Source organism: Schistocerca serialis, chromosome 2 (genome assembly GCF_023864345.2).
Source record: "Schistocerca serialis cubense isolate TAMUIC-IGC-003099 chromosome 2, iqSchSeri2.2, whole genome shotgun sequence".
In the NCBI taxonomy this organism is placed as follows: domain Eukaryota; kingdom Metazoa; phylum Arthropoda; class Insecta; order Orthoptera; family Acrididae; genus Schistocerca; species Schistocerca serialis.
In genome coordinates this window covers 1126384235-1126409570 of record NC_064639.1, presented here as the reverse complement: position 1 = coordinate 1126409570, position 25336 = coordinate 1126384235, and the positions used below count along the sequence as shown (strand labels likewise).

Genomic DNA, 25336 nt, shown 5'->3' with positions numbered 1-25336 from the left:
AGCTAACGAAATTGTCTAGGAGTTGTACCACTTTTATTCCGACCCATCAACTATAAATATTTTTACTTGGCCGACGAAGTCGACTATTTTTTTCAAATGGCCGCCATTTAGTTTCCTGTGGACCAAATAACTTAAGAGAGGTACAACTCGTAAAGAATCTTATATACTTGGCTAACGTCGACTCAGTTTTGATTTCACACGATCCGGCTGACCTGTGGCATACCGCACGTGGAGGTCTACATCGAAATTTTGTTTCGTTCCGACGGCACTTCCGCCTTTGCTCTTCTACACTTCCGGTCGAAAAAATTCCAGTTTGTAGAAGAAATATCAATAAACATTTTGACCAAATTTGACATTGATACCTATAATACATACCGGGAAAAAAATTCTCAAAGAAAATGCTTTTTTTCGGGCCAAAGATAGTAAACCTCCTCTTAAAAATTTGATTTAATCCTAATTAGAACCTGCGTTTGGATCAAATATCCCAATTATGTGGAACGTGGAGAAACTTCGATCTCTCAGTGGGAGAACGATGAAGCCTCGCAGCTGGCCGTTACGGCACTTCAGTGATTGCACAGAGGGGCAGCACCCAGATGTGGAGCTCTGATAGCAGCCGGCCTGCCTCTCTCTGGGTTCTCTGCACTCCTCAACAGACCCGGTCACGCTGTCAGGACTGCGGTATTTAATACTTTATGTAACACCCACCAAACTGGGCCATCTTCTCTCTAGGGACGGGGCACAAGCTCGGAATATTTCAAGGACAACCTCTGCGCCTCTGTATCACTTACTACATTTTCTCGACAACTGAATTACTACAGGTTCAGAGGTGTTACGCTAAGAATCTCCATGTTTAACGGTATGCCACATTCAGTGCACCGATCGCGTTGGCTTTATATGTTTGATGCACGACTTACAAATTGCAAACACAGAGACCGCAGTTCCTTCACACCTTTCTTGTTCAAAAAGTAAAATTAGGAAATTAGAAAATGAAAGTAGAGAAAATGAAGGGGATAGCAGATGAAACATCTGTATGTCCATCTCTTTAGCGATGGTTGTGGGACTCGGCTGTTCGATACAGAATGTCAAATTAAACGCCTTTCAGCCATCAATTTTCAAGCTTACTTTATTGGGCAACCAGTTTCAGCGTTTAACTACGTCATCTTCAGGCCCCTGGCCGATGTGTAGGAATAATCTACCTCGCTTGTGATCGAAACAGCCGGCAGGTGATGGCTGAAGTGGTCACTGCAACAAATATCTACTAACACCAGTATTGCTGGCCCCTGTTTTGATCACAAGCGAGATAGATTATTCCTACACATCTGTCAGGGGCCTGAAGATGGCGTAGTAAAACGCTGAAACTGGTTGCCTAGTACAATAATGTCGAAAATTGACAGTTGAAAGGCGTTTAATATGACATTCTCATGATATGAAATACTTTTCATTCAAGATGAATGTTCAAAATGAAATCTTTTATATCTCTTATAACACAGTGCAGATGAATTACTCAACGAAGCATAAATATTATAGAAATATATGTATGTGGTTTGTGGGATTGAAGGGACCAGACTGTAGATGTATGTATGTATATAAGTATGTTCCACTTCTCCTCCTAAACCACTACATCGATTTCCACCAAACATGGTACGTATATCGATTACTGTCTGGAAAGAATCGTTGTGGGACTAAAAAGCACCTACCTATCAAACAGGTGAGGGTTAGGGATGAAAAAGCAGTTCAGACCACAACGCGCGAATACCATAATTCGTTCATCCAGTATTTGAAAATGAGAGCACGCAAAGGATTGCAACAAATTTTACACATAATTTCAAATCTTTATGAAACTTTCTCGCCGATAATCCCCACAACATGACGAGAGAAAAAAAGTTTATTACTTACTACATTTACACTGTTCGTGTAGTAAAACCGCTGCATGAAGCATTACATATTAATTTATTACTCCTTTACTACTAATTGAATTCGTAACACATTTTTCAGACAGTATCCACATGCACGACTGGACGTACCTACAAAAATAGATCGTTCCACGACTCATAATTCAGGAAATATGACGTCATAAACAATGAGATTCGTGAAAAACTACCGCATCATGTATGACTTTTTAATTTATTACTTGTTTACTACTAACTCTACCCACAACATGTTTCGCAGACAGTTGGCACATTTACCGCTGGATGTACCTGCAAAATTGGAACAGTGTACGACACGTGATACGTCATAAACATTGAGCTGCGTGAAAGTGAAACTGGAGGGCGAAATTTCCTAGAGATACAGGTCAAAACGTTTACAATTAAGTAAAAATAATTAAAAAAGTACTTGTGAATATATTTGAAATGTGCGTACGTGGGCAAAGCCGCGCGTAAAAAGCTCATCCTAAACCACTTGAACGATTTCAGGCAAATTTGGTACACATATTAGTTACAATCTGGAAAGAAATACTGTGGGTCTGAGAACCACCAGTCTCCTATTGAGGTGAGCGTGATAACGTGGAGGGAGAGAAAGGAAGGAGGTGATGAAGTAACAGAAGACTGCGATAAATTCGTACCTGTACAATGCCGGGTACTCAGCTATAAGCAAAAAGATAGTTCTGTTTATGTTAATCTAAAGCTAATGTGTACACAGATGCAACTGCATTTAAAAATCGATTTTTTTAAATACTAGTTGAGATCATTGTCATTACAAATTATCCATTCTGTTCAACTATACAGGAAGTTTTTTTTAAAAAAGAGATAAAACAAATATATTCAAGAAAATTTTCTTATTCGCCAATTCATTTTATGTTCTATAACCTATCGAACATAAAAATTAGCCCTCTTATGCCTTAAAATACCTTTTCGTATTCTTGCGTTCCTTGCATTAATCTTATTACGTAACAATTCGTTTCAGAAACGATGTCGAAGACTAATTGCTAAAATTCTACAATAGTCGTTCACGAGAAGAAAGTCATCTTTTCTTCGACGACTCACATTTTAGAGCTCTAAATACCCCCCGTACACAAATCAACGCGAATTCTTCTTAGTTTTCTTGCTCAAACATGTTGCATCTGTGACTTCAGGAGTCCTTCTTTTATTCCATACGTGAAAACAAAATTTTTCATGGTAGTAAGGGGCGACTCTTTTTGACTTACTTACTGTTCTGTTTGTAGAATAGTCATTAAATGATTTAACAGATTGTCATTTTCAGCTCGACGTTTTATTAAGGTATTCCAAAATAAACTAAAAGTACTCGTAATTTAATTCTCTGCGCATTTTTTTTTTTTGGTAAGTGCTTACGATTATTTACGATTTTATTATTCTCTCTTCACTGAGAAAAAGTCGTAATTTATAAATACAGACTGCATCCAGTCCTATAATGTTTCTGCGACACGGTCACTTTTAGAGGATCACAAACGAAAAAATGGCTAAACAAAATTGTTAGTGTTCTAAGAATATACAGAAATCTATAGCTTGTGATAGTAATATACTGAGAAGATTTCTTCATTAAGGCCATGGTCGCTGTTCCCTATCAACCTTGTCCAACCGGGTATGAGTTCCATCTCTAATGACCCTCTCCCCCGACTTAGACAAAACGTTAATTTCTACCTTATTTCTTTCGAGCAGAAGTCGAAAATATGACAGACGAGGCACTAGGCAAGGTTGTGTCGGTCGGGAACTTCGTAAGTTCTCTTCGTCTCATTTGTAGTAGATGTACCCAGCATTCTTCCTCGATATATTGTCCTTCTATTCACTCATCCGGACAGTGATTTTATACATTTAATTTTTTTTCATTTCGTCCTCAGTGCTGTCGTAAGACTATTAATCGAAGAGATAAACACCAGAGGCTGATATTTATTGTTCTTATTGAGTGTCACACAGGATATTTTCTCCTATTTATTTCACCATCATGCATTTCTTAGCTATTCCAACGACCTGAAGATCATTGTACCAAGTTAAGTGTTGTCCAGTGAGATTGGTTCTCATACATTAGTCTTTGGTTATATTCTTTGTACAACAAAATGACCACGCTTCCGTCTGCAGTTTATCAACTGCAGACGGAAGCGTGGTCATTTTGTTGTACAAAGAATATAACCAAAGACTAATGTATGAGAACCAATCTCACTGGACAACACTTAACTTGGTACAATGATCTTCGACACGAGATCACAGTTAGCGGGGCGAGTACGACTTACGGATAGCAGTCGTAGGCAGACAGAGACCCGTTCGGACGGGTGCGCGTGTTAGCACACAGCCTCCGGGATTCAGAAAGGTGCCCCAGTCCCGAATAGAGGGTCGGTGTGCCGACTAGTCCGGATGTGACTTTTAGGCGGTTTCCAAAATCCAACTATGTGAATGCCGGGCTGGTACCACGTCAGGCCTCAGTTACACACTTTGCAATGATTAGAAAACGTTCTCACACTTTTACATGGGATAAGACTAGACGCAGACAGATGGGATACACAAATTCCGTCCTGGGAGGGAAAGGCGTTGTGACTGGATTAATACGGCGCATCCTTGAAGATGCGGGATAAAGACCTGGTAAAAGAAGTCGTAGCCAGATATTGGGGCCATTAAATGTATCGGTGCACATGATGATGACGCTCTATAGGGTTCTGGACAGGAGAAGTACGTGGCATAACGATTCATTTCGCGAAAGAAGCAGAAAATTGTTCTAAACGAGATAGCTGAAGCTGCTAGCATAATGCATTTAACTTCTGTTGTCGCGTACAGATATTGCAGCACGTATCGAAACGACTCTCTGGCCGCTTATTTCAGCGAAATGTTCCAGTACAAACATACAGTCGGCTAATACCGTTAGTTCCATTACAAATGAAGCCTGCAGTTCTTGTATCTCGAGAGACAAAAGGTATGCATCTATTAATGTTACTGGAGGGTCTCTCTTGTTCGAATGAAATCACTTATCAACGTAGGTTTTTGCATTGTCTGCATCCATTCACGAAATATCACGGAAGTAAGAAGGAAAGAAGACTGGTCTCATCTCCCATCGACGACAAGACTATTAGAGGCGGCGGAGCACAACGTTGAATTCGGGAGAGGTGTTGGGGGGGGGTGGGGGTGGGGGGGGGGGGGGGGTGGGGGGGCGCTTGAGAAATGAAAGTCAGGAATATAGGGGTTCAAATCCATGTTTGGTAATCCAGATTTAGGTTCTCCACGGTTTCCCTAAATATTTTATTTGAAAGAACACAACCAATTTGGTTCGCTACAGTCATCGATTCCGAGCTTAAATTCTAACTAAAAACCTCGTCGTCGGTTGCATTTAACCTTAAAATCCCTTCATACTATGTTTAAACAGGGAAACAGTCTGGAAAGTTTGTAAGGGTGTTGCAGGTTAGATTCTGCTGATAAATAACTGTTACGAAAAAAGTTCTGTAAGTTGCACCGATTGCTATTAGATTAACGTTGGCAGTAGTCCACCAGGTCGATGCAAGCGCAAATTCAAGCACTAGCATACGCTAAAATGCGACAATGCACAGACATTCTGTGGGTGCGTGATTTACCACTTGTTCAGATGCTGATTATTACTTAAAATGTACCATTTTCGGAAAGGATAAATTTAAACTAGGTGAGCAAAAGCTACGTTTATCAGGTTTGAGGATAACAAACGAAGAACACGGATGACAACGCAGTGTCTGACAAGCTGCTTGAATTTGCGGGCGCAACGAACGGACTGACTGGCTTCAAATCTAATTGAATCGGAAACGGTGCAATGACTGAATTTTTCTCTTAACAATTATTTCTCAGCAAAACCTACCCTGCAACACCCTTACAAGCTTTTCACACTGTTTGTGACCATCTTGTATATTTATGTATCTAAATTCCCCTTACAAAATGCTTGAATGTGTAAACAAAAAAAGTAGAGTAAATACTGGTGTAAGTACGACCAATATTTGGAGATTAATAGTTTCCCTGCTATACAGCAATTTGTTCCCTTCTCCTGTATTTGCTGTGTAAAAGAGGAAACGCATTTGTTGCCAACTGGCAAGTGTGATGACAGTGCCGAGTATAAAAAGTACATACTGTGGTGTCACCGCCAGACACCACACTTGCTAGGTGGTAGCTTAAATCGGCCGCGGTCCATTTAGTACATGTAGGACCCGCGTGTCGCCACTGTGTGATCGCAGACCTAGCGCCACCACAAGGCAGGTCTCGAGAGACGATATAGCACTCGCCCCAGTTGTACGAGGAGATTGCTAGCGACCATACGGACGAAGCCTTCCTCTCATTTGCCGAGAGCCAGTTAGAATAGCCTTCTGCTAAGTCCATGGCTACGACCTAGCAAGGCGCCATTAGCCTTACCTACTTTGAGAGTTATAGTATAAATGTCTCAAGAAGAATGCTGTAGTCATCAAATAATAAAGTTAAGTATAAAGCAGCTACGTACTTTTCTTGCTACCATTCAATAGTTATCCTGTTCCAGAATTGACGCCCGTCGGCGTGAGTGTGTACGCGTGCCTTTCTATCGGCTACCCGTCACTGTGGACTGGCTGCCTTGTCAGTCCACTTCACATACGAAACATCCTGTACTCCTATGTCACATCACACACTCTGATTCTTCTTCCACAGATGCCTCGGCTTCATCTGTTCAGTCTGAATGTCACACAACAGCAGTTAACACTGATCGTTGTTGTTAGCACATTGGTTATTTGACTACAAAAGTAATTACTGCAATTCTGCATCAGTCGCAACTGAATGGAAAGCAGTGTTCCTGCTTGCTTGTGATGCATACGGCATGACGTTTATTTCTGACGTATACTGGACGTCCGTAATAATGTAGTTAGTTATGTGAGTCACTAATCCTGCGAACAAGTACCATACTTGAGTAGGTACACACCGTGAGTGCACCTTTCTCGCGAGCGGGCAGTGTCGCCTAGTATCCAATGCTGGCCTGAAATATGCACTCAGCACTCAGGCCACAAGTGGCCCATCCGACCGCCGTGTCACCTTCAGTTGAGGATGCGGATAGGAGGGGCGTGTGGTCAGCACACCGCTCTCCCGGTCGTTACGATGGTTTTCTTTGACCGGAGGCTTTACTATTCGGTCGAGTAGCTCCTCAATTGGCATCGCGACGCTGAGTGCACCCCGAAAAATGGTAGCAGCGCATGGCGGCCTGGATGGTGACCCATCCAAGTGTCGGCCACGCCCGACAGCGCTTAACTTCGGTGATCTTGCGTGAAACGGTGTATCGACTGCGGCAAGGCCGTTGCTCGGCCTGAAATATGGGGCGGTCGTAATTCCAACACGTTCATTAGGGTCCAGCATGTACACGAGATCACTGTAAGAGCATGAGAACACGCTTCGCACAAGTGGACGCTGCGACAGTGGCAGAAACCGACCTGTGTGCTGATGCTGGTTGTGGAACTCCGGGAAGGTGGCGGCGGGGTCGAAGGCCGGAGCGTGGAGGATTGGCGGCGCGGCGAACCAGTGAGGGAAGTCCGACTGCGCGAGGGCCATGCTGACCCGAGCTGAGCTGCGCTGTGGAGTGTGGAGTGACCGCGGCGGAGCTGGGCACGCACTGCCGTTGTCGCCGCCGCGCCGGGCTAACAAAAGTGCGGCGGAGAGGGCGACGACGCCGCCCCTCCCCCTCTTCACGCGGTGACGCCGCGGGGGCGGGTAAGTGACGTCACGTCTCGGTACCTTACTGTACTGTGCGGCAAGACTCGGCGCCACCGAGCGAGGTGGCGCAGTGGTTAGCACACTGGACTCGCATTCGGGAGGACGAAGGTTCTGTCCCGTCTCCAGCCATCCTGATTTAGGTTTTCCGTGATTTCCCTAAACCGTTTAAGGCGAATGGCGGGATGGTTCCTTTGAAAGGGCACGGCCGATTTCCTTCCCAATCCTTCCCTAGCCCGAGCTTGCGCACCGTCTCTAATGACCTCGTTGTCGACGGGACGTTAAAAACTAACCACCACCACCATCGGCGCCACCACGTGACGTGCTCCTGCTGATGAGAACTGGGAACTGTATCTAACAACAAGAAAGAGTAATGACCCAGGAACAGCCAAATATTATAAAAACTACTGTGCTACATTAAGAAACGTTATTAAAAAGTCCAGAAGCATGTGCATCATGTCTGAGATTAAGGGGAGCCGGAGGTGCCTATGCTGCCCATGTTAAAATCACTAAGTTTGAGGAACATATATGAATAAACTACCAAATAGAAATATTTGAATTTTTTTTACGTATATAGTGGTTTAGTATTGCAGTTATGACAGAGGGATTTTGTAGTATCTTTTCTAGTTTCCTTCCAATTATTTTTTTTATTAATGACCCTCATTTTTTTTACAAATAATTGCTTTATAATTAAACTGAAATGAAACTACTGAACATATTGCCAAATGGCTGTGTTACAATGTAAGTTTGACCACTAGGAGTGCTGTATAAAAATTTCGTCTCTCTAGCTTGAGTGAATTTTGAGAAAGTGTTCCTTCTATTCGAAAAATTCTAATTTACGGGAAATGGCTATCAACGTTTCTCAATACATTCCTGCACTATAGGATGGATTATCAGGGTCTTATTCTTCATCCTCCAAAAGCTTCCTCTTCTGTCTTCTTTTCTGGCCTGTTGTTCCATCATACTTCATATGCCTTTCTCTTCTTTCTGCTCCTCTTATCCTTTCTCTGTCAATATTTCTTAGTGCTCGTACAGTGTTCACCGCAGCTGTAAATCCTAATGCCTTCAGAACTTCACACTCCACACTGTTCCCTTGGTTGTAGGTTGCTATTGCATCATAAATGCCAAAGTGCAGTGTTTTTATGCTTCAAAACACCCTTTTAGGAATTACTTTCCAAATCAAATTGCTTACGCTCTCATTAGGGGCGCAACACTGAACTAATTCGAAATGGTAAACAGCAAAGAGACGATGTTCCGCGCTCTTATTCATTGTAGTATCGCAACTTGGTATTAGTGTTAATTTTCTTTTCCTACGTTCTTCCTCTTCTTATATACACGGTTACTAATGAGTGGCATCGTAACCAGAACAAAAGTGTACGACAATATTAAATGGAGCAAGATATTCGAAATTCTGAGGAAAAGAGGAGTAAGCTGTAAGGAAATACGGGTAATATTTGTCACAGAAAATAATGTAGCCAACCCTTGCACACTCGCTGTATGCGTAACATAAGGCGCTGTATGCGTAACAGGCCGAGAAAATCCCAAGCAGTTCGCCAGGAAGTCACGAGATGGTGTTAGATGCATTCAGCGCCCGCCCATTTCCTCTGCAGGCATGGGGGAAAATGGTAATAACTCCACTTCTAGGGCGAGTAGAACAATAATTCAAAGTTTACATTAAAGAGGAATGTTCCAATTAATTTTCGTTAGCAAAAAAAAAAAATCGTAATTTTTTGGATTTGACCACCTCCGGCTCCCCTTAAAACCTCTGATAACAAAATCAAAACAATTTGGAATATTATTACAAGGGAGACAGGGCGACCAAGAGTACAGGATGACGGCATCACCATCAAAGCGAATGGAAACTTGATAAACAACAAGCAGAAGTCGAAAATATTTTGAATAATCATTTTTTAAATGTTGTAGAGAATATGGGATCTAAATGTTCATTAGAAGAAGCAAGGCAGTTAATGGAAGAGGCCTTACCCACACCATTTGATACAATTGAATTTCCACCCACCTCTCCTTCCGGAATTAGGAAGATAATAAAGTCTCTCAAGAATAAAAGCTCACATGGAATTGACGGCATTTCCAGAAGGGTAATACAAGCTTGTTCCCAAGAAATAAGTGGGATTCTTAGCCACATATGTAATAGCTCTCTGAAGCAGGGTCTGTTCCCAGATAGACTGAAGTGTGCCATTGTTAAACCACTGCATAAAAAAGGGGATACGTCTGATGTCAACAACTACCGCCCAATCTCTCTTCTGACTGCCTTATCCAAAATTCTTGAAAAAGTAATGTATCGTAGAGTAGCTTCACACCTTTGCAAAAATAAAGTTTTAACAAAATGTCAGTTTGGTTTTCAGAAGGGTTTTTCAACTGAAAATGCTATATATACAATCACTAATGAAATAAACTGGGAGACGAAGAAGCTTCCACAGGATAGAGTAGCATGGAGAGCTGCATCAAACCAGTTTCAGGACTGAAGACCACAACAACAACAACAATGAAATATTAAATGCTCTGAGTAACCGGAAGTCACCCGTTGGGATTTTTTGTGATCTATCAAATGCTTTTGATTGTGTAAATCATGGAATACTTCTAGGATAAGCTCAAGTACTGTGGTATGAATGGGACAGTGCTCAAATGGTTTAAATCATACCTAACTGGAAAAGTGCAGAAAGTTGAAATAAGCAGATCACATACTATGCAAAAAACTGGTGATTTCTCAAACTGGGGAACAATCAAGAATGGAGTGTCGCAAAGTTCGGTCTCGGGTCCTCTGCTGTTCTTAATATATATTAATGACTAGCCATACTACATTCACAAAGATGCAAAGCTGGTACTTTTTGCCGATGATACAAGTATAGCTATCACACCCAACAGAGAAGAATTAACTGGTGAAACTGTAAACGATGTTTTTCAGAAAATCATTAAGTGGTTCTCTGCAAATGGGCTCTCATTAAACTTTGACAAAACAGAGTGTATACAGTTCCACACAGTAAATGGAATGACACCATTAATATATATATATAAAGTTCGATCAGAAATCGGTAGCTAAGGTAGAATATTCAAAATTTCTATGTGTATGCATGCATGAGGGGTTGAACTGGAAAAAACACACTGAGGATCTGCTGAAACGTTTGAGTTCAGCTACTTATGCTATTAGGGTCATTGCAAATTTTGGAGATATACATCTGAGTAAATTAGCTTATCACGCCTATTTTCATTCTCTGCTTTCGTATGGCATCATATTCTGGGGTAACTCATCATTGAGTTAAAGAGTGTTCATTGCACAAAAGCGTGTAATCAGAATAATTGCTGGAGCTCATCCAAGATCATCCTGCAGACACTTATTTAAAGAGCTAGAGATCTTCATTGCAGCCTCACAATATATATATTCACTTATGAAATTTTTTATTAACAATCCGAACGAATTCAAAAGTAATAGCTACAACACTATGAGAAAGGATGATCTTCACTACTCAAGGTTAAATCTAACTTTGCCTCATAAGGGGGTCAATTATGCTGCCACAAAAGTCTTTGGTCACTTACCTAATAGCATCAAAAGTCTGACAGATAGCCATATAGCATTTAAAAGGAAATTAAAAGATTTTCTTAATGGCAACTCGTTCTACTCATTAGATGAATTTTTGGATATAGTAAGCGGGTAATTTCCCCAACCTCCATAAACAAACAAAAATTAAAGATATTAAGTGTCATGTAATATTTTGTGTAATGTAATATCTTGCATAGACACCTTTTATTAACCTGACACGTTCCACATCATTCATGATCTATGGAACAAGTACTAATCCAATCTAATCTAATCTGTCTTCCCTCCACTCACGTCGTCTTCATTGCACCCAATGACGACATAAAACTGTTCTGTCGTAAATATCTGGGCTGACACTTACGAGAGTTTCTCGCTCTGTCTGTCTTCCCTCCACTCATGTCGTCTTCGTTGCGCTCAGTGACCACACAAAAATGCCACTTCGTAAATTTCTGGACTGAAACTTACGAAGATAGTTTAAAATGTTCTCAGGGTGGAATAGAAAGAAACGACTTACCTCAGTAAAACTTTTTTATTTTTTTAGTCTGGTCTCCCGGTACACTAAAGTACTTGGTCCAGCGACGTTCCAACACTGATCCCATCTCGATTATTAGATTCCTTCAGGCCTATAAAATACCCGTCAACTACGGCTGTCATTTCTTCGTTTGAAGAGAATCTCCCTCCACCGAGAAAAATTTTGAGCTCAGCGAAGAGATGGAAGTCTGATGCCGCCAAATCAGGCCAAAAAGGTGGGTGTGGCAACAATCCGCATCCTAGTTCATGTCATTCTGCCACAGCAACAACAGTTCTGTGTGGACGCGCGTTGTCTTGATGAAAGATGACTTCATTCGTCGCCAAACCTGGCCTTTTATCGTTATCTTTTACTGTAGCTGGTCCAGGAGGTTACAATAGTATTGCCCCGAAAATTTTTGACCAGTGTAATTCTTCTGATTCAAAAAGGGTATTTTTGGCTCAAAAGCGGGCTGTTCGAGCTATATGTGGTGTAAGTTCGAGAACCTCTTGTCGACCCCTATTCAACAGTCTGGGAATTCTGACATTGCCCTCACAGTATATATTTTATTTAATGTCGTTTGTTGTTAGCAATATTAGCTTATTCTCAAGAGTTACCAAAAAAGTCTCTCAGCACTATGGGACTTAACTGCTAAGGTCATCAGTCCCCTAGAACTTAGAACTACTAAAACCTAACTAACCTAAGGACATCACACACATCCATGCCCGAGGCAGGATTCGAAGCTGCGACCGTAGCGGCCACTCCGACCGGTTCAAGAGTTAGCACCTTTCACTCAGTTAATACTAGGCAGAAACAAAATCTGCATGTGGAATGCACTTCCTTGACTCTTGTGCAGAAAGGAGTGCACTATTCTGCAGCATCCATTTTCAATAAGCTACCACAAGAAATCTTAGCAGTAGCCCAAACACTTTTAAGTCTAAATTGAAGAGTTTCCTCATGGCTCACTCCTTCTATTCTGTCGAGGAGCTGCTGGAAGAGCTGAAAAATTAAGCAAATTCCAGTTTTACATTATTGATTTTCTTTATTTAAACATACGACTTGTCGCCTGAATTAGTTTCTTATCCATCATTTTATCTGTTTCTACAATCGTGTTATAATTTTATGTATTGACTCGTTCCATGACCATGGAGACTTCTCCTTAATTTGGTCCCACGGAACAATAAATGTTGTTGTTGTGGTCTTCAGTCCTGAGACTGGTTTGATGCATCTCTCCATGCTACTCTATCCTGTGCAAGCTTCTTCATCTCCCAGTACCTACTGCAACCTACATCCTTCTGCTTAGTGTATTCATCTCTTGGTCTCCCTCTACGATTTTTACCCTCCACACTGCCCTCCAATGCTAAATTTGTGATCCCTTGATGCCTCAAAACATGTCCTACCAACCGATTCCGTCTTCTACTCAAGTTGTGCCACAAACTCCTCTTCTCCCCAATCCTATTCAATACCTCCTCATTAGTTACGTGATCTACCCACCTTATCTTCAGCATTATTCTGTAGCACCACATTTCGAAAGCTTCTATTCCCTTCTTGTCCAAACTATTTATTGTCCATGTTTCACTTCCATACATGGCTACACTCCATACAAATACTTTCAGGAACGACTTCCTGACACTTAAATCTATACTCGATGTTAACAAATTTCTCTTCTTCAGAAACGATTTCCTTGCCATTGCCAGTCTACATTTTATATCCTCTCTACTTCGACCATCATCAGTTATTTTACTCCCTAAATAGCAAAACTCCTTTACTACTTTAAGTGTCTCATTTCCTAATCTAATTCCCTCAGCATCACCCGATTTAATTAGACTACATTCCATTATCCTTGTTTTGCTTTTGTTGATGTTCATCTTATATCCTCCTTTCAAGACACTGTCCATTCCATTCAACTGCTCTTCCAAGTCCTTTGCTGTCTCTGACAGAATTACAATGTCATCGGCGAACCTCAAAGTTTTTACTTCTTCTCCATGAATTTTAATACCTACTACGAATTTTTCTTTTGTTTCCCTTACTGCTTGCTCAATATACAGATTGAATAACATCGGGGAGAGGCTACAACCCTGTCTCACTCCTTTCCCAACCACTGCTTCCCTTTCATGCCCATCGACTCTTATAACTGCCATCTGGTTTCTGTACAAATTGTAAATAGCCTTTCGCTCCATGTATTTTACCCCTGCCACCTCCAGAATTTGAAAGAGAGTATTCCAGTTAACATTGTCAAAAGCTTTCTCCAAGTCTACAAATGCTAGACACGTAGGTTTGCCTTTTCTAATCTAGCTTCCAGGATAAGTCGTAGGGTTAGTATTGCCTCACGTGTTCCAACATTTCTACGGAATCCAAACTGATCTTCCCCGAGGTCCGCTTCTATCAGTTTTTCCATTCGTCTGTAAAGAATTCGCGTTAGTATTTTGCAGCTGTGACTTATTAAACTGATAGTTCGGTAATTTTCACATCTGTCAACACCTGCTTTCTTTGGGATTGGAATTATTATATTCTTCTTGAAGTCTGACGGTATTTCGCCTGTCTCATATATCTTGCTCACCAGATGGTAGAGTTTTGTCAGGACTGGCTCTCCCAATGCCATCAGTAGTTCTAATGGAATGTTGTCTACTCCCGGGGCCTTGTTTCGACTCAGGTCTTTCAGTGCTCTGTCAAACTCCTCACGCAGTATCTTATCTCCCATTTCGTCTTCATCTACATCCTCTTCCATTTCCATAATATTGTCCTCAAGCACATCGCCCTTGTATAAACCCTCTATATACTCCTTCCACCTTTCTGCCTTCCCTTCTTTGCTTAGAACTGGGTTGCCATCTGAGCTCTTGATATTCATACAAGTGGTTTTCTTCTCTCCAAACGTCTCTTTAATTTTGCTGTAGGCAGTATCTATCTTACACCTAGTGAGACAAGCCTCTACATCCTTACATTTGTCCTCTAGCCATCCCTGCTTAGCCATTTTGCACTTCCTGTCGATCTCATTTTTGAGACGTTTGTATTCCTTTTTGCCTGCTTCATTTACTGCATTTTTATATTTTCTCCTTTCATCAATTAAATTCAATATTTCTTCTGTTACCCAAGGATTTCTATTGGCCCTCGTCTTTTTACCTACTTGATCCTCTGCTGCCTTCACTACTTCATCCCTCAGAGCTACCCATTCTTCTTCTACTGTATTTCTTTCCCCCATTCCTATCAATTGTTCCATTATGCTCTCCCTGAAACACTCTACAACCTCTGGTTCTTTCAGTTTATCCAGGTCCCATCTCCTTAAATTCCCACCGTTTTGCAGTTTCTTCAGTTTCAATTTGCAGTTAATAACCAATAGACTGTGGTCAGAATCCACATCTGCCCCTGGAAATGTCTTACAATTTAAAACCTGTTTCCTAAATCTCTGTCTTACCATTATATAATCTTTCTGATACCTTTTAGTATCTCCAGGATTCTTCCAGGTGTACAACCTTCTTTTATGATTCTTGAACCAAGTGTTAGCTATGATTATGTTATGCTCTGTGCAAAATTCTACAAGGCGGCTTCCTCTTTCATTTCTTCCCCCAATCCATATTCACCTACTATGTTTCCTTCTCTCCCTTTTCCTACTCTTGAATTCCATTCACCCATGACTATTAAATTTTCGTCTCCCTTCACTACCTGAATAATTTCTTTTATCTCGTCATACATTTCATCTATTTCTTCATCATCTGCAGAGCTAGTTGGCATATAAACTTGTACTACTGTAGTAGGTGTGGGCTTTGTGTCTATCGTGGCCACAATAATGCGTTCACTGTGCTGTTTGTAGTAGCTAGCCCGCACTCCTATTTTTTTATTCATTATTAAACCTACTCCTGCATTACCCGTATTTGATTCTATATTTATAACCCTGTAATCACCAGACCAAAAGTCTTGTTCCTCCTGCCACCGAACTTCACTAATTCCCACTATATCTAACTTTAACCTATCCATTTCCCTTTTTAAATTTTCTAACCTACCTGCCCGATTAAGGGATCTGACATTCCACGCTCCGATCCGTAGAACGCCAGTTTTCTTTCTCCTGATAACGACGTCCTCTTGAGTAGTCCCCGCCCGGAGATCCGAATGGGGGACTATTTTACCTCCGGAATATTTTACCCAAAAGGACGCCATCATCATTTAATCATACAGTAAAGCTGCATGTCCTCGGGAAAAAAATACGGCTGTAGTTTCCCCTTGCTTTCAGGCGTTCCCAATACCAGCACAGCAAGGCCGTTTTGGTTAATGTTACAAGGCCAGATGAGTCAATCATCCAGACTGTTGCCCCTGCAACTACTGAAAAGGCTGCTGCCCCTCTTCAGGAACCACATGTTTGTCTGGCCTCTCAACAGATACCCCTCCGTTGTGGTTGCACCTACGGTACGGCTATCTGTATCGCTGAGGCAACCAAGCCTCCCCATCAACGGCAAGGTCCATGGTTCATGGGGGGGAACAATAAATAAATAAATAAATAAAGATGGTTTATCAGCAGCATCTCTTTTGATCCCAGAAAACTAACGCCATGACTTTCGCGGCTGACCCCCAGCTTATTGTCTGTGGTTTCTTTGGTGATGATGGACCAACATGTGTCGACTGGTTCGACAGTGGTTTTGCTTCTGAGGTACAGTAGTGCAAACAAGTTTCACACGAGGTCACAAACCGGTGCTAAAACTCTTGTCGTTTGCTCTGAAAACGAGTCAAACATTAATTACGAAATATAGTATAAAACTGCTGTAGAGTTTCTCAAATATATTCACCGTTTATCTTTGTGAAGTTCTTTGTTTCTTGTCATGACGCGTTTCCGGAATCATCATGTGATCTGACGGGCTGGTAAATAAACAAAATTTCATTTCACATGCTGCAGATGTTACAAGAGTCTTATAATGGTCATTACAAAAAACAACAGTTGAGAGTAACAAAACGTGACTCTCCGATACTCCCTTAGAATACATACGTACAACACGATTTTGACATACCAGTCGAGTATCGACAACTGGAGTTTAAGCTTCGTCACTTATAAACACAATACCAGTAAGAAACGTAACAGGCTGGGTGGTTAGTTGACTCGGTGGAGGGGGGAGAGGGAGGGAGGGGTCATCGCTCCCATCGGAATAAGGAAGGATGCGGGAGGAAAACGGCCGTACCATTTCAAATAAACCATCCAGACATTTTCCTGAAACGATCTAGGGAAATCACGGAAAACCTCAGTCAGGATGGCCAGACGCTGGTTTGAACCGTCATCCTCCCGAATGCGTCCAGTATACTAATCACTGCGCCACGCCGCTCGGTAAACCTAAAAGGCATAAGGCCATAGCTGTAAAGCCGAACTGTCTGCCCCACAGAAGAAGATATGGCGACCGTTAAAGGATGCTGCAGCACAGACATGTGTGCCCCACTTTGCGTTGCTTACGTGAAAGTACTGACTAAAAACACCTTCGCATACACGTATACAAAAACCTGAAACTATGCAATGTTCCACAATTCTGATCATTGGGAATTTTTACAAGGCAGCAGCAGCTGGCCGAGGCAGAAGCAACAGCAGGGAAGTATCCTATTTTGTAACTTTTACGAGTTCCTAACCAGGGGTGAACTGTATAATTTCATCTGTGTGATTCGATAGTTTAGTTTCTTGTGCAGTATTTAATATCTAATAGACACAGTTTTCGCGTTTTCGTTTGCGTCCTAAAGTAAACTGATTTTGTGACATATTACAAACAAGGAGTGAATTATTTAGTCTCACCTGAGTGCGTATTAATCTAATCTATGAGGCACAGTTCTTACGTTTTCATCAGGGTCTGCAGTAGAGTTCTGCAACACATGTCGATAGCCCTTTTGTCTTAGTAGTGTAGCTTTCCACAGTCTTTAGTATGGATGGGGACTGTGACTGTAGTGTGCGGATGCGAACCGAGTTGGTGAAACTTCGGTCTCAGCTCCAAGCTGTATTGGTTTCGGTTCGATAGCTGGAAGCTAGAGTGGACGGCCACCACTGTTGTGGGCCGGCCGACGGTATCCAACGGACGTCCCGCATGTCCCAGTCCTCCGATCGGTCCTCACCGGTGGCCAACCCAGTTACTGCTCTCACTGAGGCCTACCACTCACCTGTGATCGAGTGGGAGGTCGCCCGGGGCGAAGCAGGCTGCGAAAAGCTTCCCAGTGGGCCGCACGTAAGGTCTCCCTGGTGAGTCTGACAAACGGGTTCCAGGTGCTGTCTGTGGCTGACCCTGCCACTCAACCAGATGCAGACGCCTGTTCTGTTTCAGAGGAAACCACTCAGCCTGCAATATCTGGGCAGTCACAGAGTTTAGGATTATTGATAGTTGGGAGCTCCAAATGTTAGGCTTGTTATGGGGCCCCTTAAGGACGTGACTGCCAAGAAGGGGACAAGAGCCAATGTGCACTCCATCTCTATACCGGGTAGAGTCATTCCAAAAGTGGAACGGGTTCTTACTGATGCCATGACGAGCACAGGGTGCAGCCAGCTACAGGTGGTGGTTCACGTCGGTACCGATGATGTGTGTCTCTTTGGATCGGAAGAGATTATCTCTGGTTTCGAGCGGCTAACAGAAGTGGTAAAGGCTACCAGTCTTGCTTGCGAGATGAAAGCAAAGCTCACCATTTGCAGCATAGTCGACAGGGCCGATTCCGGACCTCTGGTGCAGAGCCGAGTGGAGGGTCTGAGTCAGAGGCTCAGAAGGTTCTGCGACCGTGTACGTTGCAGATTCCTCGACTTGCGCCATTGGGTGGTTGAATTTAGGGTTCCGCTGAATAGTTCAGGAGGACACTACATGCAGGAGGCGGCTACACGGGTAGCAGGTACTGTGTGGAGTGGACTGGGCGGTTTTTTAGGTTAGAGGGTCTCGGGAAAACACAAAAAGGGCTTCAGTCACAAAGACGGCAGCCCGAAAACAGCGACAACATAGATACTGGAACCTTCAGTATAACCGTTGTAAGTTGTAGCAGTGTTGTGAAAGTAGCAGAGCTCCAGGCGCTAATACAAAGCAGTGATACTCAAATCTTTATAGGCACTGAAAGCTGGTTAAAGCCGGAGATAAGTTCAGCCGAAATGTTTGCGAGAAATCTAACAATGTTCCGAAAGGATAGGCTAAATACAGTTTTCGGTGGCGTGTTTGTTGTAGTTGGAAGTAGTTTACCTTGTCGTGCATTTGAAGTAGATACTTCCTGTGAGTTAGTATGGGCAGAGGTCATTGTTGGAAACCTTGTCGTGCATTTGAAGTAGATACTTCCTGTGAGTTAGTATGGGCAGAGGTCACTGTTGGAAACCTTGTCGTGCATTTGAAGTAGATACTTCCTGTGAGTTAGTATGGGCAGAGGTCATTGTTGGAAACCAGAATAAAATAATAATTGGATCATTTACACCGATCTCCTAATTCAGATGATAAAATTGCTGAGAGGTTCAAAGAAATCTTTGGTTTGATTTCAAACAGGTAACCGACTCATACAGTTATAGTTGGTGGTAACTTTAATTTACCCTCGATAAGTTGGCGAAAGCGCGTGTTTAATTCCGGAGGTACGCATAAAACACCATCCGAAACTATGCTAAATGCAGTCTCTGGAAATTATTTCGAGCAGTTATTTCATGAGCCCACGAGAATAGTAAACGGTTATGAAAACGCACTTGACCTCTTAGCAACAAATAATCCTGAGTTAATAACGAGCATCAAAACTGATACAGGGATCAGTGAACGCAGGGTTGTCGTAGCAAGCTTGGATACTGTAATCCCCAAATCCTCCAAAAACAAGCAAAAAATATACCTATTCAAAAAAGCAGATAAAATGCACTTGACTCTTTCCTCAGAGACAATCTCCACTCATTCCAAATTTATAATACAAGTGTAGACCAGATGTGGCTTGAATTCAATTCAAAGAAATACCGTAGTATCGGCAGCAATTGAGACACTTATAGCAAATAAATTAACAAACGACGGAGCTGATCCTCCTTGGTACACAAAACGGGTCAGAGCACTGCTGCAGAAACAACTAAAAAAACATCCCAAATTTAAACAGACATAAAATATCCAAGATTGGAAATCTTTTACAGAAGCTCGAAACTTAACACGGATTTCAATGAGAGATGCTTATAAGAGTTTCCACAACGAAACTTCGTTTCGAAACATGGCAGAAAATCCAAAAAATTCTGGTCGTATGCGAAGTATGTTAGCGGCAAGACACAATCAATGCCTTCTCTGAGCCATAAGAATGGACATACTATCGAAAACAGTGCTGCCAAAGCAGAGTTACTAAACACAGCCTTCCGAAATGCCTTCACAGAAGAAGACGAAGTAAATATTTCAGAATTCGAATCAAGATCAGCTGCCAACATGAGTAACGTAGAAGTAGATATCCTCGGAGTAGTTAAGCAACTTAAATAACTTAAAAAAATCCTCGGGTCCAGACTGTATACCAATTAGGTTAATTCTAGAGTATGCTGATGCTATAGCTCCATACTTAACAATCATATACAACCGTTCGCTCAACGTACAGGTCATACCAATATTCAAGAAACGTAGTAGGAGTAATCCTCTAAATTACACGCCCCTATCATTAACGTCGATATGCAGCAGGATTTAGGAACATACATTGTTTGAACAAACATTATGAATGACCTCGAAGAAAACAGTCTATTGACACACAGTCAACACGGATTTAGAAAACATGGTTCTTGTGAAACACAACTAGCTCTTTACTCGGATGAAGTGTTGAGAACTATTGACAAGGGATTTCAAATTGATTCCATACGTCTGGATTTCAGTAACACTTTTGACGTTGTACCACACAAGCGGCTTGTAGTGAAATTGTGTGCTTATGGAATATCGTCACAGTTATGTGACTGGATTTGTGATTTCCTGTCAGAGAGGTCACAGTTCGTAGTAATTGACGGAAAGTCATCGAGTAAAACAGAAGTGATGTCTGGCGTTCCCCAAGATAGTGTTATAAGCCTTTTGCTGTTCCTTATCTATATAAACTATTTGGGATACAATCTGAGCAACTGTCTTCGGTTGTTTGCACATGATGCTGTCGTTTATCGACTAATAAAGTCAATAGAAGATCAAAACAAATTGCAAAACGATTTAGAAAAAAAATGTCAGTATCGTGCGAAAATTGGCAATTGATTCTAAATAAAGAAACTGTGAAGTCATCCAAAGGAATACGTTAAACTTCGGTTACACGATAAATCAGTCAAACCTAAAGGCCGTAAATTCAACTAAATACCTTGGAATTACAATTTCGAACAACTTAAATTGGAAAGAACAACTAGAAAATGTTGTGGGGAAGGCGAATCAAAGACTGCGTTTTATTGGCAGGACACTTAGAAAATGTAACAGATCTACTAAGGAGACTGCCTACACTACATTTTCCATAGTTTTTTAGAATTCTGCTGCGCGGTATGGCATCCTTACCAGATAGGATTGATGGAGTACATCGAAAAAGTTCAAAGAAGGCCATCACGTTTTGTATTATCGCGAAATAGGCGAGAGAGTGTCACTGACATGTACGGGACTTGGCGTGGACGCCATTAAAACAAAGACGTTTTTCGTTGTGGCGGAATCTTCTCACGTAATTTCAGTCACTAACTTTTTATTCCGAATTTGCAACTCATTTAATATCCATAATACACACATCAAAAATAGTTTAGTATCACCCCGGTTTTCAGAACTCCTGAAGATAGACGTTGACTGTGGATATTGTTTCACAGACACAGTCCCTTTGCCTGTTCAGAAATGTCACTAAACCCGACCAAAAATGTAAACAACCACACATGAGCAGCGCCTATTAGACGGAGGGGGTCCGAGAGCCGATCAGTACCAGTCACTCCACCAGGAAGGAGGTACACGGCTCGTGTTGTCTGTAGTTCAACCATGCCTAGACGGTCAATACCGCGGTTCGACGCACCCGCATTGTTACTTTGTGTCAGGAAGGGCTCTCAACATGGGAAGTGTCCAAGTATCTCGGCCGGCCAGAGTGGCCGAACGGTTTTAGGCGCTACAGTCTGGAACTGCGCGACCGCTACGGTCGCAGGTTCGAATCCTGCCTCGGGCATGGGTGAGTATGACGACCTTAGGTTACTTAGGTTTAAGTAGTTCTAAGTTCTAGGGAACTGATGAAGTTAATTCCCATAGTGCTCAGAGCCATTTGATTTTTGGGCCAAGTATCTCGCAGTGGACCAAAGCGATGTTGTTCGGACATGGAGGAGATACAGAGAGACAGGTACTGTCGATGACATGCCTCGCCCAGGCCGCCCAAGAACTACTACTGCTGCAGTGGATGACCGTTACCTATAGATTATGGCTCGGAGGAACCCTGACAACAACGCCACCATGTTCAGTAATGCTTTTCGTGCAGCCACAGGACGTCGTGTTATGACTCAAACTATGCTCAATAGGCGCCAAGATGCGCAACTTCACTCCCGACGTCCATGGCGAGGTCCATCTTTGCAACCACGACACCATGCAGCGTGGTACAGATGGTCCAACAACATGCCGAATGGACCGCTCAGGATTGGCATCACGTTCTCTTCACCGATGAGTGTCGGATATGCCTTCAACCAGACAATCGTCGGAGATGTGTTTGGAGGCTGCCCGGTCAGGCTGAACACCTTAGACACACTGTCCAGCGAATGCAGCAAGGTGGAGGTTCCCTGCTGTTTCGTGGTGGCATTATGTGGGGCCGACGTACGCCGCTGGTGGTCAGGGAAGTCGCCGTAACGGCTGTACGATACGTGAATGCCATCCTCCGACCGATAGTGCAACCGTATCGGCAGCATATTGGCGAGGCATTCGTCTTCATGGACGACAATTCGCGCCCCCATCGTGCACATCTTGTGAATGACTTCCTTCCGGATAACGACATCGCTCGACTAGTTTGGCCAGCATGTTCTCTAGACAAGAACCCGATCGAACATGCAATTTGTGGTTTTCATGAGCAATAAAAAGGGCGCAAATGATGTTTATGTTGATCTCTATTCCAATTCTCTGTACAGGTGATGCAAAACTTTTCTTTGATATGTGTATTTTGTTGACGCCGACCTACATAGCGAGAAACGATCATCATAATAAAATAAGGGAAATTAGATCTCGCACGGAAAGTTGCATGTGTTGGCTTTTTCCCGCGCGCTGTACGAGACTGAAATAATAGAAAATTATTGTGAAGGTGGTTCGACAAACTCTCTGCCAGGCACTTAAGTGAGCGGTGAAAATCCTACACACCAGGCGATGACTTAATGTTCTAATTTACAATAAGTATATTAAGATAAGACCAAAATACCTATTGAGTTCAAACATAAACGGTTCAAATGGCTCTGAGCACTATGGGACTTAACATCCATGGTCATCAGTCCCCTAGAACTTAGAACTACTTAAACCTAACTAACCTAAGGACATCACACAACACCCAGTCATCAGGAGGCAGAGAAAATCCCTGACCCCGCCGGGAATCGAACCCGGGAACCCGGGCGCGGGAAGCGAGAACGCTACCGCACGACCACGAGCTGCGAACAGTTCAAACATAAAACGTCATGGATTGCTCAGCTTAGGCCGCTGTAATTGGTTTACTACCAGGCCATGACATTTTATGTATGAGCACAATATGTGCTTTAGTCTTATCTTAAAATACATATTGTGAATTAGACAAACAAGTTATCGTCTGATGTGTGACGTTCTTGTAAAGGATTTCCACAATTTTTATTTTTACGCTTACGTATTTGTGGGACATTTATACACGCAGAAAGTGGCCTTGTGGATGTAGTAGGCCTACACTGCAGCATTTTAACTGTGTGTTGGTGTTCCTGCGCAGGTCGTTGAACTATACGTTCAGAAGGAAAATGGAATCTTGGAAGAATACTAGTTTTACACACTTCGCTAAAAACGCTGGTGAACACTCTACGATCAGGAATTTGACGTGCCGATTATATTTTTCGATAACAGCAGGAAGACTACCATCGCAGAGCCCGTAAACATACACCATATAAGTTACACCATATCTGCGTATTCTTCGCCGGCCGGTGTGGCCGAGCGGTTCTAGGCGCTTCAGTCTGGAACCGCGCGACCGCTATGGTCGCAGGTTCGAATCCTGCCTCGGGCATGGATGTGTGTGATGTCCTTAGGTTAGTTACGTTTAAGTAGCTCTAAGCCTAGGGGACTGATGACGTCAGATGTTAAGTCCCATAGTGCTCAGAGCCATTTGAACCATTTTGTGTATTCTTCATTAGAGTAGATGTGTGGCATTTTAGGCAGCTCGTTTACAAACACAGTTAAGCTGTGTTTCTATCTGATACGCTGTCTGTCCCTGTCACTACTTAACTCGCAGCACACCATGGGCAATTGCGCGTTCAAGGGGCTAGTTTCATGGCAGGAGACATCGCGAGCAGAGAGGTTAAAAGCAACCAGGTAGGTTGGGCTAGAATAAAATTTCAAAGAAGGTGGATTAGTCAGACACGTGCGTGCGCACAACTAACCCAAAAACAAATGTAAGTTAAATGTTTTCTATTTCAGGAGGCATTAGAAATTGGTCACATAAATCCACGTGATTTTTTTTTTTTTTCAAATGATCGTTCCTCTCATATCCATGAATAATGACAATTCCTCCTGAACACTCTGTATTTTATTCGTCAAGTGACATTTTAGCTCATTTTTTGTAACATTTTAGGTGTTGCATTTGCGGCTTAATGGTTCGTTGAAAAAGATCAATCATAAATAAATATTTAGGAAAAGAAAATTCACTTATTACTACGTACTCCGTATTGCGTTGCCTGCCTTGTCTGAAGTGAAAAGCTGGATCACTGTCTAGAATTGCAACAACACTGAGGCCAAGTCATATAAACCTAAAGAGAATCACACTGTGTGATTGCTCATGGTCGTCGCGCAAAATCAGTCGCGCCAAGCCCACTTTCACTGTCACGGGTCTTCTCTGGCTGAAATGAGAGCGCTGTTTTCCACTCATTTTCGAGTTATACGCTTTGTTGGCTGTATTTGACAAGCTAAAGTGAGTGCTGGACCACATACGGAGGCCGTATACCTACATTTCGCGGGAGAAGGCGACACGCTACACTACCTGTGGACACCTATGCATAAAGTTTCAGACTGCAGTGACCGCTCTTTATTTCTTCCAAAATATAAAAAATAAAAAAAATGGTTCAAATGGCTCTGAGCACTATGCGACGTAACTTCTGAGGTCATCAGTCGCCTAGAATTTAGAACTAATTAAACCTAACTAACCTAAGGGCATCACACACATAAATGCCCGAGGCAGGATTCGAACCTGCGACCGTAGCGGTCGCTCGGCTGCAAACTGTAGCGCCTAGAACCGCACGGCCACCGCGGCCGGCTTATTTCTTCCAAAATTCGCCGAGTCCCTTACATGAATGCTGCAGGGGAATGGATACAACGGTAACTTTGGCTTTACCACAGCCTTAATGATGTTAATGAGGTCGAAATTTTCTGCTGATGAAAAGTTCTCGGGTTCCCAACTGGGTGGCAGCGTTAAGGTGTCGTGACATTTCGTCGAGTGTCATATTCACCACCTTGGCGGCTGGAAAACCGAGAGCTTTTAATTAGAAGTATACGACGATAAAACCTGTATGTACCAACATTTCCTACAGTTTTTTGCGGTACACAC

General features: G+C 42.5%; 1 protein-coding gene across 1 annotated transcript in view; it reads right to left on the bottom strand.

Annotated features, from left to right (window-relative positions):
• Positions 1-7501, bottom strand: part of LOC126456662 (protein yellow-like) — a 175540-nt gene extending 168039 nt beyond the window's left edge. The window contains exon 1 of the mRNA XM_050092406.1: positions 7349-7501. Coding sequence (XP_049948363.1) covers positions 7349-7466 — 118 coding nt within the window. The 5' untranslated portion in view covers positions 7467-7501. The remainder of the gene's footprint in view (positions 1-7348) is intronic.
• Positions 7502-25336: the final 17835 nt, after the last annotated feature.